Source organism: Mesitornis unicolor, unplaced genomic scaffold, assembly GCF_000695765.1.
Source record: "Mesitornis unicolor isolate BGI_N332 unplaced genomic scaffold, ASM69576v1 scaffold4663, whole genome shotgun sequence".
In the NCBI taxonomy this organism is placed as follows: Eukaryota; Metazoa; Chordata; class Aves; order Mesitornithiformes; family Mesitornithidae; genus Mesitornis; species Mesitornis unicolor.
Genome location: NW_010172467.1, coordinates 30446 through 45194, shown reverse-complemented (window position 1 = coordinate 45194; position 14749 = coordinate 30446). Strand labels below are relative to the sequence as shown.

At 37.5% G+C, this 14749-nt stretch overlaps 1 protein-coding gene across 1 annotated transcript in view; it reads right to left on the bottom strand.

The window, feature by feature from the left end:
- LOC104537483 (dihydropyrimidine dehydrogenase [NADP(+)]-like) overlaps nt 1-14749 on the bottom strand; it is a gene marked incomplete at both ends in the record, with an annotated part of 75393 nt that overhangs the window by 36849 nt on the left and 23795 nt on the right. The window contains 2 exons of the mRNA XM_010180380.1: nt 9508-9595; nt 12862-12943. Of these exons, the coding sequence (XP_010178682.1) occupies nt 9508-9595; nt 12862-12943 (170 nt within the window). The remainder of the gene's footprint in view (nt 1-9507; nt 9596-12861; nt 12944-14749) is intronic.

Sequence of the window (14749 nt, the reverse complement as noted above, 5' to 3'; positions counted from 1 at the left end):
AGAAGCCTGGAAAATCTCTATCCATTCAAAATTCAAGACACAGTAGCAAAAATATTTACATAGCTTAGTTAAAGATTACTTACTATAGTGAACATGTAGAATTTTCTTCTCAGCTTTTAGTCGACTTTAAAAACTACCATCCATGTAAAACTAAAGAGATCTGGAAGGCAGTAATGGGCTTTCCCTTGATGGCAGAAGCTATTGTATCGGATAAGAAAATTACAAATACTACCTGAATAGGAAAGCTTTTCAATCAGTGTGTTCAGGCTGAAAGGAAGGATAGAGGGATTCCCTTAGGCACAGACTGCAGGCAAGGAAGGCTACAGGTCTCAGAAGGCCCTCAGACTGTGCATCCCATCCAGACAAACGGAATCACTAGTAAGTGTGTCCCACGTTATATGGAGGACCAAAAGTGGCCTCAAGCACACCCAGGTGTCAGGATTTTCCCTTGAAATGAAGTAACTGCCCTTCATTACATCACACTCCTCCTAGACCAACAAGGAGCTAACAACCAAGCAGTGATGAAAAGGGAAGCAGAAGACTGAGAAGTACAAGAAAAGGATGGGGTCAGCTGGAAGCCTTGAGCCCTGCCCGTGCCAGCGGTGGCTTCCTAGGGATCGCTCTCCCGAAGCAGAGAAGTGGCAGAGCAAGAAAGTTTCCTAAAGCAATCTCTAAAATCTCCTTCAACAAGCACTACAAATTGACCACACATACCCTTGTTTTGTCTTAACTTGTCAATTCAATTCAGCAAACAGACACACCTCTTGTTGAGTGGGTATCGAAAAGAGTATGAGTTCAGAAACTATGAGACATAAATATGTACAGGAAGACTGTTTAAAACTTTATTCATCAACATGAAAAAGCACTTGCCATCTTCTCACCAATAATTGGTACTAAACTAGTCACATTTTGATACACTTCTTACTTCTGCAGAATCTTTAAAGATAAAAAAATAAAACACAACAAGCCTAGGTTTTTAGCCAGCCTTTTATACTTTAACAGCAAGATGAAGGTAAGGAAATCTAAGCCTACTGTTTAAATTCTGTATTGTGTCAGTCCTGTAGTATTAGGTAGAACAATGTTTCAGAAAGTGTCTGATTACACATTGGACCACATGAACTCTCCTTACAAGGAAAGAGAGTTCAACTAAAGTAAATGGATATGCACCTACTTACCGGCTGTATTTTAGATTGTTGTACATTCTGTGAATGAATATTAATATTGGAAGTAAAAAGAAGGCAACGTAATTAACACTTGTACATCTAAAAGATAAAAGTAACTGACTTGTGGAGTGAACTTTCAGAAAGAACAGGTAAGCAAGCAAAGCTCTTTAGGTATAAAGCACTGAAGTGTCTAACATCACAACATGAACATATTATATATAAAACATCACCATTTTGTTCAATATTTTCTTTCTTTCTTACTTCTCAAACATCAAAATGCTTAAAAAAAAAGCCTGAAAAAACTCCCCAAAAATGCTAAATAACGTTAGATGAATTGATCTGCTAAAATATATATAAAAAAATTAACTACTCTTAAAACAATATGAATCAAATTGATTTTGTCAGTATATTTAGATGAGTATTTCTTCAGGGAAACTGTCCAGCACCTCAGAAAGAGACAGGGGAGTGTTTTGTAAAACATGTGCAGTAGAGATTGTTATGCTAAGTAGTTTTTTGGTAGGAAAGATAAGTAAATAAGAGCATGAAAATCTGTGTAATTTGCAAGTGAATAACTTAAGGATGCCCAAGGGCAGATTATTAGTATTTTTGAAAGTGTCCTAAGACTATTAATAATAAATAAGTTGGTTTGTGCATCTGAGCCCTGGAAGCTTTCAACTGCCTACTGCTTCCAATGTGCATTAGAAATGTTCCACCAATATCCAGAGCAGCAGTGAGGACTACAGCACTGGAAGAACAGCTTACTACAAATGCCAATAGTAGAAAAGGATGCTTCAAGCATAAATATTCTTGGATATATGTACATTGTCGGTCTTCAGGGAAGTTGCTGCACTGGGAATAAAAGCAAGTTCAAACATCTGCTATAAGCATGTAAGAACAGGTTTGTTCACCGAAGTCCCTTTCAATATAATAATATTCCTTTTGGTTTTTAATAAAAAAACTTACTTAGATTAAAGAGTAGCAGAAGATGAGAATAACATGACTATTGAGGACTAATTAGTTTTGTATAAGAAACAATTTATGGTGCAACTTGTTTAGAATACTCTTAGCATGAGACATAAAAAAATTAAGAAATATGGTGTTATAGAAGGGTGCATTCATTCTCCAAGCTGTAAGCCATGAGCTAAGGCTCTCCAGGAGGTAGACTATAAAGAAGTCCTATACTTGACTGCTTGGACTTGTGTAGACCTTTTTCCTTGGGACTTCATTTCATGCTGTTACAGGTCAATGTGCAGTTTTGATCCTGTTCTGTACTAAAAGATGACACCAAATTGGGTGGGAGTGTTGATCTGCTCAAAGGTAGGAAGGCTCTGCAGAGGGAACAGGATAGGCTGGGTTGATGGGCCGAGGCCAACTGTAAGAGCTTCAACAAGGCCAAGTGCCCGGTCCTGCACTTAGGTCACAACAACTCCATGCAGCGCTACAGGCCTGTGAAAGAGAGGCAGGAAATCTGCCACACAGAAAAGGACCTGGGATTGTTGGTTGGTGGCCAAGAAGGCCAATGGCATCCTGGTCTGTATCAGAAATAGTGTGGCCAGTAGGAGTAGGGAAGCGATCGAGCCCCTGTACTCGGCACTGGTGAGGCCACACGTCAAATACTTTGTTCAGTTTTGGACCCCTCACTACAAGGACGACAATAACGCACTGGAACATGTCCAGAGAAGGCCAATGAAACTGGTGAAGGGTCTGGAGAACAAGAATTATGAGGAGCAGCTGAGGAAGCTGGGGTTGTTTAGTATGGAGAAGAGGAGGCTGAGGGGAGACATTATTAGTCTGTACACCTACCCGAAAGGAGGTTGTAGTGAGGTGAGTGTTGGTCTTTTCTCCGATGTAACTAGCAATAGGATGAGAGTAAATAGCCTCAAGTTGTGCCAGGGGAGGGTTAGATTGGATATTAGGAAAAAAATATTTACTGAAAGAGTGGTCAAGCATTGGAACAGGCTGCCCAGGGAAGTGGTGGAGTCACCATCCCTGGAGGTGGTCAAAAAACGTGTAGATGTGGCACTTCAGGATACGGTTTAGTGGGCATGGTGGTGTTGGGTTGACGGTTGGACCTGATGATCTTAGTGGTCTTTTCCTTAATGATTCTATGATTCAGTATATTTCAAATGCACCTATCACTACCCTTCTCATGGATCGTTATTAGAAAAAATATTTTAAAATGTCATTTTAAAATTATTCAGGTTACTGTAAGGCAATAGTGAAATACTTTGAATTGGCTTTGTCCAAATGCTGCCGCTGTTGTTCATCACTGTTACTCTTCCAACTGTTCACAGTACTCTCTCTGACTTCATGCCTCATTTTGATGACTTCATTTTCATTATAACTAAAAGTAAAGTTTCACAGCTTTTTGCAGCTAAATGGATTGAAATATTTTCTTTTGCCACAATAAAATGTAATTCCAAGTGTTTTCCCTGGCTCTGCAGCCCTTATTATCTTTCACTGCATAAGGATGCCTGAATGGACACTGCTGTCACCATTTCATATCCTGGGTGAAAAGCACCATCTCTGCAAGATTCTGAGACATTGACAACCCTTGCCTACAAGCATCAATAAAAACAACCCAGAAACTAAGCTAGACACACATTTATTTTTATTATCTAGCTGATAATGTTTCCAACAACATCATTCATTCCTGCACTAACCTCCAACATATTTTTCTCTCCTGCTTGTTGTGTTTTATCTGGTCTTTAGGCTTCAGCTTCCTTGCAGCAAAAACTGCATCATCTATGAAGTGTCAAAACAGTTACAAAATTATAAAATAATACAAAACAACACCAAAAAGCCTCCAAAAACAGAGCAGAAGATCCTAAAGCCTGAGGCTGTGCAACGCTTCTACTACAGTTCCATCTTTAACCAAGACGCATTATTATTGTATGTGACTTGCTATGTTACTGCTAAGCCAAATAGGTCTTCACAAAGGGCCTAAAATCATAATTTTAGGGAGCATCTTAAACGTCAAGAAACAAAACAATTCTGAAAAGCCAGCCAACCAACAGATAAATCCTGGATACGCTTTCAAACGGCTCTGCCTCTAAACTTCTCCCTTTGGAGGTGATAAGTGAAATAGCAAGTGAAGAGAAAAAGAAAACTCAGAAATATAAGGTAAAACAAAACCAGAGAAGCAAACAAATAAAAGTCTGTTCACAACCTGAAACGAGAACTATTTCGAATAGGACATATTTCCTCCATAAATGTCTATGCTGGCCATGGGCCTACGGGCCCCATATGCAGATTTCATGTCCTCCAAATTTAGTTTATGAATCAGGAGTACGATGCACAATTTTTTCCTGTAGCACAAGCAAAATGAACATCTGTTCACTTTTTGCCATGTAGGTTTATATCTGTGTGGGTGGGTGTGAACAGAGCTCTTGATGTGTAATATTCTTCCCATCTGCACACCAGGTGGCACTGCATAGTTAATCAGAAGATAATAACAGGCATGAGGAGATTACTTACTTTTTGGGGAAGAGACAGTAAATCAATCTCACAGGGCTTTTTTTTAAAACAAGGTACATCAATGCTAGGACTTTTAATTTCTTTTTTTTTTTTTTGGTGTGCAATTTCATTCCAATCAATGGAATCATCTGACTATATTATTGTTTGAATGCTATGTTAATTAACTATGAATGACTGCAATTATCACAAAGGTTCTTTCCACAGGGGATTTCACTTTTTTCTTTTTTTTTTTTTTTTTACGCTCAGTTTTAACCCTTGCAAGCAGAATATAATATTCAGGATACATCCAAGCAATAATTTGCTGGGATTTACTCCATATGCTTATCTAACCTACCATTTCACAACAGTTAATAGAGCCTCTGAATATCCTGATACAATAAAAGTGACTTCATAGTAATTCAACATCACAAGATGGAGGAAGAAACAAGAGAGTTCGTCACTAGCTGCATTTGTCCTATAACGAAAAGTTAACTAGAAAGTGAGGTAGGGCTGTGAGTTTAAGCCTATAGACCCTAAAGTAAAAGTGTCCAAGCAATTTCTAGGAATGAAGGCTTAAGATTTTTTTAAAAACATTTTTTTACCAAATAAAACCATCTTTGAATATATATTTTTACCTGATCTTCATATAAAGAGATGTTAGATAAAACCCCTACATTATGATAAAACATAATAGAATAAGGATAGAGGTTTGTGTAAAAGTCTGCAGAAAATATGTTTATGGTGATACCCTTTCTGTATATTTGTTTGAATGGCCCATGAAATGTCCTTAAATACTTGAAATATTCGGGTCTTTCATTTTCATTCAATTAAATAGTTGTATAAAGCATTTGTTTTGTTTTGTATTTTCTCTTTCAAAAAGAATATACAGTGCTTCGTGTAGTCTTAAAAACCAGAACCACAAAATCCTGTTTTCCAAAGAATGCAGCTGAACTTCAGGAAGGATGAGTAATAAAAGCCTAGTATTTCTGCATTTGCTCTGATAGCCAAGTGAGACACATACACATAGAAATTTTTTGTAAAAATCATGAGTATTCTACCCTGAAAATCAACCAAGAGACACAGTAACACAAAGCATTCAGACTACTCTGTTCTCCGTAAGACACTCTCTGCTGCCTTACTTAGCTGTCTCTGAGGACCATGTGGTCTCTCCTCTAGCCCTTCATTCTATCATTGATTTCTCCTTTTGCTCTCAGCATGATGATTCTCTCTTGCCCTCAGTTTCTATGGTGTTTACAGAAGGCAGCAACTGATGCAAGACTCTTTGTTTTTCTAACAAAATTTTCAAACTGATTTGTCAGCTCAATCACAAATTCTTCACAAACATTTCTTACCAAAAACCAGCACTGATTATAGGTAAAGCATGTTGAGTGTAAGCTATCAAATCTGGAAAGGATTTTTTTTTTTCCTATGCGTAGTTTTAGAGGTTTGTTTGGCTGCTGCCTTTTAGTCCTGTGAAAAAATTCTCACGTATGCTATTGTCTATCATTACTTTCGATGTAAGAAACTGAGATACATGGACTACCCTTTAATATTTATACTAGCTGTAATCTGAAATCAGGACTGCTGGAGAAAAACAGAATGGTCTGGTCTACGTCCAGGTCACTGTATGCAAAACACAAGGTAACATCTGCAGCCAGATGTTGCAAAGTCTTTGAAGAGAGAAAACTGAGAGGACATGAGAGTAAATGACGGACAGGGAAGAGGCAATTCACATATCAATTCTCTAGAAATAAAGAGGAGTACAACATTAAGAACTAGTTGGATGAAACACAATTCAGGTAAGGCAAAAACCAGGAGATTGAAGGAACGTACTACCAAAAGCAAAAAAGGTAACAGTCAACCCTGTGACTGAGATTCACCTATGGTTTGTTCTGAGGTTCTGCTATGAGTGGGCAGTGTAGGCTTCCAGTGTGCCATTGCCCAGATTGATCTCCTTCATTTCCACTTACCAGGTAACTATGAAAGCTTTTCCTCAGATCTAGTCTTTGCTAGCTCAACATATGTTTTTGTAACCCAAAATTCCACAAGAGCCTCTACAATGTTGTACGCACAGCCACAGTCTAATTGGGAAAGATATGATGGAGCAAAATAAAATAGTATGGAGGTAAGGCGTGACTCAAATTGAGACCCCAGAAGTTGCCAAAGGTGACACATCCTGGCCATCTGTTCATTTTCAGGTCTAGTACAAGGGTTTTTCTGAGCTTTAAAAAGTGATCTAAATGCACCAGACCTACTGGCTGAAACGGATTTTTCACCTTAAGATAAACCATCATAGTCTCAATGCCTCAGTAAGCACAGACTTGAAGCTAAGCATCTTTTTTATTATTATTTATTTTAGAGTAAGGCTGTTAACCTGTTTCCTTTCAGGAACTTCTTTACCCTTCAGTTCTGAAACACAGTGAATACGCTGACTAGAGCACACTTTTAATACCTTTCCTTACAGCTCTAACAAAAAGCCTTTGCTATTCATTTCTCTTTGATAGGGTCACTTGTTAGAAGTGATCAAACCTCAGTCACCTATGCTTCACCTTCCATAGACCCAGCTGAGGAGTGCACCTTCCCTACCTCACGTCGCATTCCTACAGAGCAATATATTTTTCCTGATGCATAACTGTGTGGAAAATAGCTTTCAAAGTTCTCGTTGCCTCTCCACCTGCCCTCACGTAGCTGGCTATTTACAAGTGCTTTTCCGTTTCATGAATCACGTGGACTCTTGTACAATCCTGACTGATAAATTCTTGAGTTCCATCTCATTTTCGAGACTAAAGGTGTGCTCTTCACAAACAGCATTGCTATGAAAAAATCCTCTCGCAGTGTACTGCCTTCTGCCATCAGAGGCCTCATCATCTTATACACACCCGTTCACTTTTTATTTCTTCCACTAATAGTGAAAATTGAAAACTACAATGTTTATTTTCCATCAAGGTACAGATTCATTTAGAAGCAAATGACAACAAAATTTAAAAAAAAATAAATTCTATTTTATGTAAGTAGTGCCCTCTAATTACTTTAGTCCCATGATTCAGGGCAATGTTCAAATGTGACATTTCATTGAATATATGTTTGTTCAGCAGGCAAAGAACACAAAATGAAATTCAGTACAGACTCATTATGGAAAAACTGTTGTTGCTGAGAATTTATAAATGCTCTACTGAATTAATACAGCTAACCCTAGAAATCTGTAACCCCTTCTTTTGTCCTCCATCTTTCACTACCAGTATTCAAGGCCACATTACTGTCCAGTGTCTTACACAGTACTGTAAAAAAGAGTTCACAGGCAGACATGGGGGTACAGAGAGGGACCAACTTCATTATGAATGCAAGGTAGCTTCCAATAAAAAAACTTCGTAGGAACACATAATCCTTCATTAGCATTTATACCCTCTGGTTCCTAATACAATCAGTGAACACATGGTTTACGGAAGAATTATGCTTCAGGTACCTTCTCTCTTGTTTATTACAATTCTGGCTGTGTCCCTTTACCTAGCACCTGTATGGTACAATATTGTCTATATACATTTCTAACAAAAAATATTTTATATTGGGATAACTTTATTAAGGTCAGAAAATAAACTCACAGACATAAAGCAAACATTCCAATCCTGTGTGTAAAGTGTTCAGTGGTCATTTTTGCTAACCTTCACTGCACTATTATTTTAAATTTATGAGTCAGAAATGGAAGGAAATCATGCTGATGTTCAAGAAACGACTGATAATTTTTTCCTAAAAGACAGAACCTCAGAAAACAAATGTTTATTTATGAATTAATCCCTCATTGGAGAGATTTCACAAAGCTGTTTGAGAGACATAGATTAAAACAATAAAGAAGATAAGTTGGACTATTGCATTGTATAAAATTACATCAAAATATAACACATCAGAAATTCCTATACACGTAAGGTCTCTAACAATGTGAGGATTTAGGATTTTATAAATCTCAAAGCTCTGTACTATAATCACATGACAGAATAGACCTGCAAAGCTTATTATACTGCATACCCAGATGGTAAACAACAGTTGTCGTTGTACTAAGAATTACATCTCTGTAATCAATAATAGGAAGAAGGAACAGTTGGACAACTTGTTTCCTATTATGTTCACTTAGGCAACGTCTAGATCAATAAAGAGCATTAAGCCTCATACCAACTGTAGATGATGCCTGCCTAACACGCCTATCATATGGTAGCGATGGGTCCAGCTGTACCTCAAAATATTTGTAAATGGATAACAGTTCTAATGTAATGTTGAAAAGCAGCAATGATTCAAACAGCAGGCAGGTGCAGGACTTCTTTAGCACATGAGGGAAGACAGACCTATGGTGCCAGTTTTAGTGTAAGTCAAAGTCAGCCTATTCTGTTAACCCAGCCCATAATTACATTTCACTACAGCCTATCTGAAGCGTGCTGCATGTCTTATATGAAGGAAGGAAAAAAAGCAACCAACCATGGTAACACTGGCTTACATACAGACTTAGTAATTACGTGGGTATAGTAAGATGTTCACAGAACTAATAAACTGAACTTGTGTATCACTCTAGGCCAATATGGCAATCAATCATGAGTCATTTTTTAGTTCACCCATTTTGTAACTATTTAAGCAAACAATAAATCAACACATTCAGCTATATTCTCATCTTAGTTAAGTATCTATCCTACAAATAGGATACAATTTTAACAAATAACTGTCTTAAGAGAGCTACCTTTAATTTCCTGGGTTTTAAAAAATTTTTCTTAAATTCCATACTTCCATAATGCATCAAATTGAAGCCATGTCACATCATCCTATTAACACAGATACAAGTCTCAGTTCATTCTTACAGTCATTCAATTTCAAGAAGACAAAACATAGGACAGTGAGCTTTTCTTACCTATTCCAATAAAAACTGCTTCATAGCCATCTTCCTTCAAAGTGCGGAGTGTCATTCCATCCATTGCAAGGCCTTTGCTGAAAACTATCTGAAAGAATTAAAGATTATTGCTTTTAATGCGATAATGCTAAAATAATTTCCATCGTGTCCTTCATACAGACATGTCACAGGATCTTCTAGTGAATAAATGGTGGAAATTATTCTTTTTTCCCCAAGCCAGACTTAAAAGTCCAGGTTGGCTTCGATTTAAGCAAGTGATCCAAACTAGATATGGGTGAAATGTACCTTCACGTGGGGGCCACCACAGGCTAGCTTAGTTTCTGCTGTAAGCTAAAAGAGCTAAAGCAAGCGAAACAAACATATGAAGCCCATCTATGGAACACAACACTGAAGTAAAGCTGAAAATGGCAGTTTTCTACTGCGAGTAAATCGCTGTATTCAGTGCCGACTATAGAATATTGTATTCCCATGTGAAAAGCCAGAATTTAAGAAACATGATGTGGAAGCAAGAACCTCCTTTAGGGAATATGTACTAAACAGATCACCCAGCACACCAACTAAAAAACAAGCAGTTTAGGTTATTGCAGAAGCATTAGTGAAAGTATGAGACTCTTACAGAGAAATAAAGGAAATAAAAGACATGACACTATTCAGTATTAATAGGGGTTCTGAACAGAAAACCAAGCAATGTTTTCCCACACAGTATCAGGCACTTGGTAGGTCTCCAATTGTGCAGAATTCAATGCCAGTCCCAGAGGGACCCAGAGGAAGGATGGTATTGCTTTGTACTGCACTCTCAAAGCTCACAGCCTGAATTTTGTACTGAGGCCGCTGAGGACACCTTTGTGCCAGAAACCCTCAGTGAAGCCAGTGGTGTTTTTGTGGATTCGGAAAACCTGCCTGCAAAAGACTGGGCCAGAGATGGCAGTAAGTCTGAAGAACATTCTGTGAAAATTACAGTGTGCCCTTCTTGCTCGTAATGAAGCAGACTGCTCTGTGTGGTAAACTAACAAAGCTTTTCAAAATTATGAATGAGATCACTTTTGATTTAAACTTGCAAATTTTAATTCTAATTTAGACAAGCAGCAATGCCTAGAGTGCAGCGACTGGTGTTCGTTTAGTGAAAGAAATAAGTCACAGTAATAAAAATGCATCTATAATTTATATTTGTTTCAGTTCGACTACTATACATTTCCAGAAGCAAAACTTGAAAGATTTTTGTAACGTTCCATCAGCAATCCTGCTTTGAGCAGCCACTGCAGAGGTGGAGCAACTACAGTTGCTGTAAGAGTGAGACAGAGAAGAGCACTTGCTGCGTGTTCAGCAAACCAACTGCAGCAGCCTCCTGTGTAGAGGTCACGCAATTGAAGATACACACACCTTTTGCTCATCTCTCCTAACCCCAAGGCTTTTGAGCGCTTAAAGTGCGTGCGATTCCTCTTCTGATATTTTGCACTTCTTGACATGAGTATGTGTGTTTTTATCTCTGTACTTTAGACTCTCTGAACTTGAATGACTTCCCCCAGTTTTTGTTATATCACTTGTGTATTCACTTTACAAAATGGCATGCTCTGTTGTGTAACCACTATACTTTGTGATCTTAATAGTTTAGTCTTCATGTCATTGTATTTCTTGTTTGTTACTGAATCTGCCTATACTCCATTTAATAGATTTCTCCTACTGGTGAAAAGAAAAAAAGACAGACGTAAAATAGAGCGTATAATACTTAAAACACTGACTTCTTTTGTCTTTGGAGATTTAGTATGAATTTTATCAGAGATGCAAAAGCTGTGTACAGTTATAATCCTTTCAAGAATACAGGCTACATCCTCACTGGCAACAAAATACATTCCATAAATTGTCATTACATTTTTTTATCCTATTGTGTACATATGTTATGAAAACCTAATGAAGGAATTTAAATGGCAATACTATTTTATATGGGGATTCATAATACTCCTAGGGCCTAGCTCTGTAATCCTTATTCAGCTGACTAATTCTTACTAATTTCAGTAGAATTACTTGAATAAACAGCACTACTGAGCATTTACACAATACAGCACCTTCCACCACAGATCTGAAATGCTTTATGTAAACACCAGAAAATATTTCCAGCTTATAGAGGTATAAAACTAAGGTACTTAGTCAACCAGCTTGCCAAAGGGTCAATTGCAAACCAGTAGCAGAGCTTGGGAGCAAATTTACATTGAGATTCTCTGCTGCCCTTCGATCCCGCAGAGCACTTGCAGGTCAGGATGGTGTGGTGGTTCTAACAGTCCATTCTGGAGACCTTGCCATAACTGGGAGCCCTGGGGAACCGAGTTTTGCAGAGGGTTCCCAGGAGCCTACGCCCAGCGACTTTGTCTAAAATTGACTGTGTTCTGATTTTAGCTCCATCCCTACCTCAACCTCCATTCTGTCAGCTTTTTCGAGGGTTGCAGAGGGATCTTTAGAGTAGAAAAATAGACCTGTGGCATTTAAAGCCTCACCTTACATCTTACCAGTGTTTTTATAAAACCTGGGCAGGATGAGATTCTCACTTAGGTCTTGTGACAGCAGTCTACAGCTTTTACAATATGAACCAACATGAAAGAACCCAAGAAGAATTTCTTGCTTCGCCGAACGTTTTAGTATCATGCTAAAAATACATAATCCCTCCTGATACTCCAAAATTTGATCCAGTGATGCATTCTACATTTGTAACTTCCATTAAAACATGCAGCAGTTGTAAATACTATCTAAATCTTCAGCTCAAGCTCTGAATTAACAATAAAGCAATGTTCCCATTATCTATAAACAACACACATTTGTTTAAAAGAATAATGCATAACTATTGCTTTCCAAGAAGTTGAATGACTGTTATTGTTTATAATAGATGATCATGTTAACACTTTGTTTAATTTGAAGCATTTTATTATAAAATTAACTTGGATACAAGACTGTATGATAAACCATTAAGAAAACACTCAGGGACAGGGAACAAAAGGAGAAGTATGAACTACGAATGCTTTAAGTGGAGCCAAACTTGCATGAAAAAAACTCGATTAAAAAAATCAAATCATTCCAATAGCTACATTGAACCCCTAAAGCAATTTAGGAATTTGTTTCTTACAGACAATTAATCACATGCAGGCATGCCAGATGAGAACTATTGATTGCCCTTTTCCAAACTAGTGGCATTCAGACAGGAGACAGACAAATGCCCTGAGCAAGAGGAAGCATCTTCCTGCCTCTGTCTAGAGTAGCTTTTAATTGTTCTTTACTAATGTGCATGACATTTCGCTGTTAATCTTTGGCAGAGTCCTTGTTCTTTTTTCTTTGAGCTATATATAGGCAGGATATATTTTTCATTACCTTCACTCCGAGATCCTTCATAAGCTCAGCTTCAAAATCCACTACATCATACGGCAATCGGAACTGAGGGATTTCAGACGCACTAAAATAAATAAAAACGTTTGTGAAATACTTCCAGCTATTAGGAAGAAAGGATTTTTCTATTTGTGAAAAATCCAATACTTATAACACGCCCTACTTAATTTTGATGTATGCGAATGGAAATGTACTGAAGCTTGACCATTTACTTTTTTTATCTGTTAGAGTGACAAAACAGTATTATACACCCAATGCTAAAAATATAGGCCAGGAAGGCAGCACCTTGATGTCAATCCTGCCCACACTTGTAAGTAACCATTGAACATATGTTAAACTTGGGTCCAAAAGTACTTCATAGAATCATGGAATCATAGAATGGTTTGAGGTGGAAGGGACCTTAAAGCTCATCCAGTCCAACTCCCCTGCCATGGGCAGGGACACCTCGCACTAGACCAAAGCCCTGTCCAAAATAACCTGTTCCAATGTCTCACCACCCTTCAGCTCCATTCCTTTTGTTCCCCAGATTATGGAGCATTAATTCATCCATTTAAGAAAAGATCTCATCGCTACTAAAAGCAAAGTGATCTTCTACTAATCATTCATTAAGCTACCCAATATGAAAGAATAAAATTTCCCATACATTTTTTAACAAGTGTTGCATATGCTATTTTGAGCAATGGTGTTTAAAACTGTACTCTCTTCCATTTCTACTTTATAAATTTTTTATGATCTTTAAGGATGGACAAAGTCCTTAATTTCTATCAGCTCTTAGTCTCAAGTCTGGTTTTTGACTTAATGTTTATCAGCTGGCATTTCTTCCTCCTGGGGAAGATTAGGAATGACATCTTCCAGTTCCCAGAATCACAGAGCTCCTGTATGAGAGAACTCTAGTGTGAGCACAGAATCTCAGTTTATATCTACTGGTACAGATTTTTAGCTCCATTGAAATGACATCTATTTATGCCAGTTCAAAATCTCTGCCATAAAACACATTACAAGTAAACACAGTGAAGTTCTATTTTAGATACTTTTGTTCGATGAAGATAAAAAAACCTGAATATGTAGAAAAGTGAAAGTCTATCCCCAGATATTTCTAAGCTTCAAACAGTCTAATCTGTTTTCAAATTACTGGATCTATGATATCCATAACAAAGCACTGGCACAAGAGATTCACTGTGGCTTTATTTTACATATTTTTAGTTACCACAACACCTTTCACATCTAATTTTGACAGGCTAGAAGGATTTCATTTATTTCAAGTTGCATCAACTTTAATTACATTGATAAGAAATGGGTGTTCTTCCTTATCATTTCTGACATTGCCTTTTTTTCACCTTTCCTGACCAGTGTGCAATGAAAATTGTTCTAAATATCAGGTACAACGAACACATCATGACAATACAACTTTCATAGGTCAGGCTAAGTAAAAAGGTGTCTGAGGCAGAAACTAATGTATCAATATGATTTTGCAACAGAGATTCAATAACAAAATCTAATTAAAAAAAAGGAAAGTTCTATTTTCCAAGTCACCTGTATGGTTCTTGAAGACCCGTCATTTCCACGACTCTTAGAAGAGCCCAGCACAGCACTGGCTGTGTGAAATCACTGTCAGAATTTGTAAACATTTTTTTATTGCTCTTCTTAAACATTTACTTACACTTTTGTGCTGTGGAGTGGCTATTAGGTATATATATGTGGCTGTACTCCACAGCACAAAATGTACATATATGTTAAAATGCAAATGCACACAGTTCTGCGGGGACACGTGCATGCACATTTACCATGAAAGTAAGCATTTTATGAAAGCCAACTAACTGGTACATCAATAATTCTGATACAATTTCAGCAGCACAACACAGTCCATGACTCT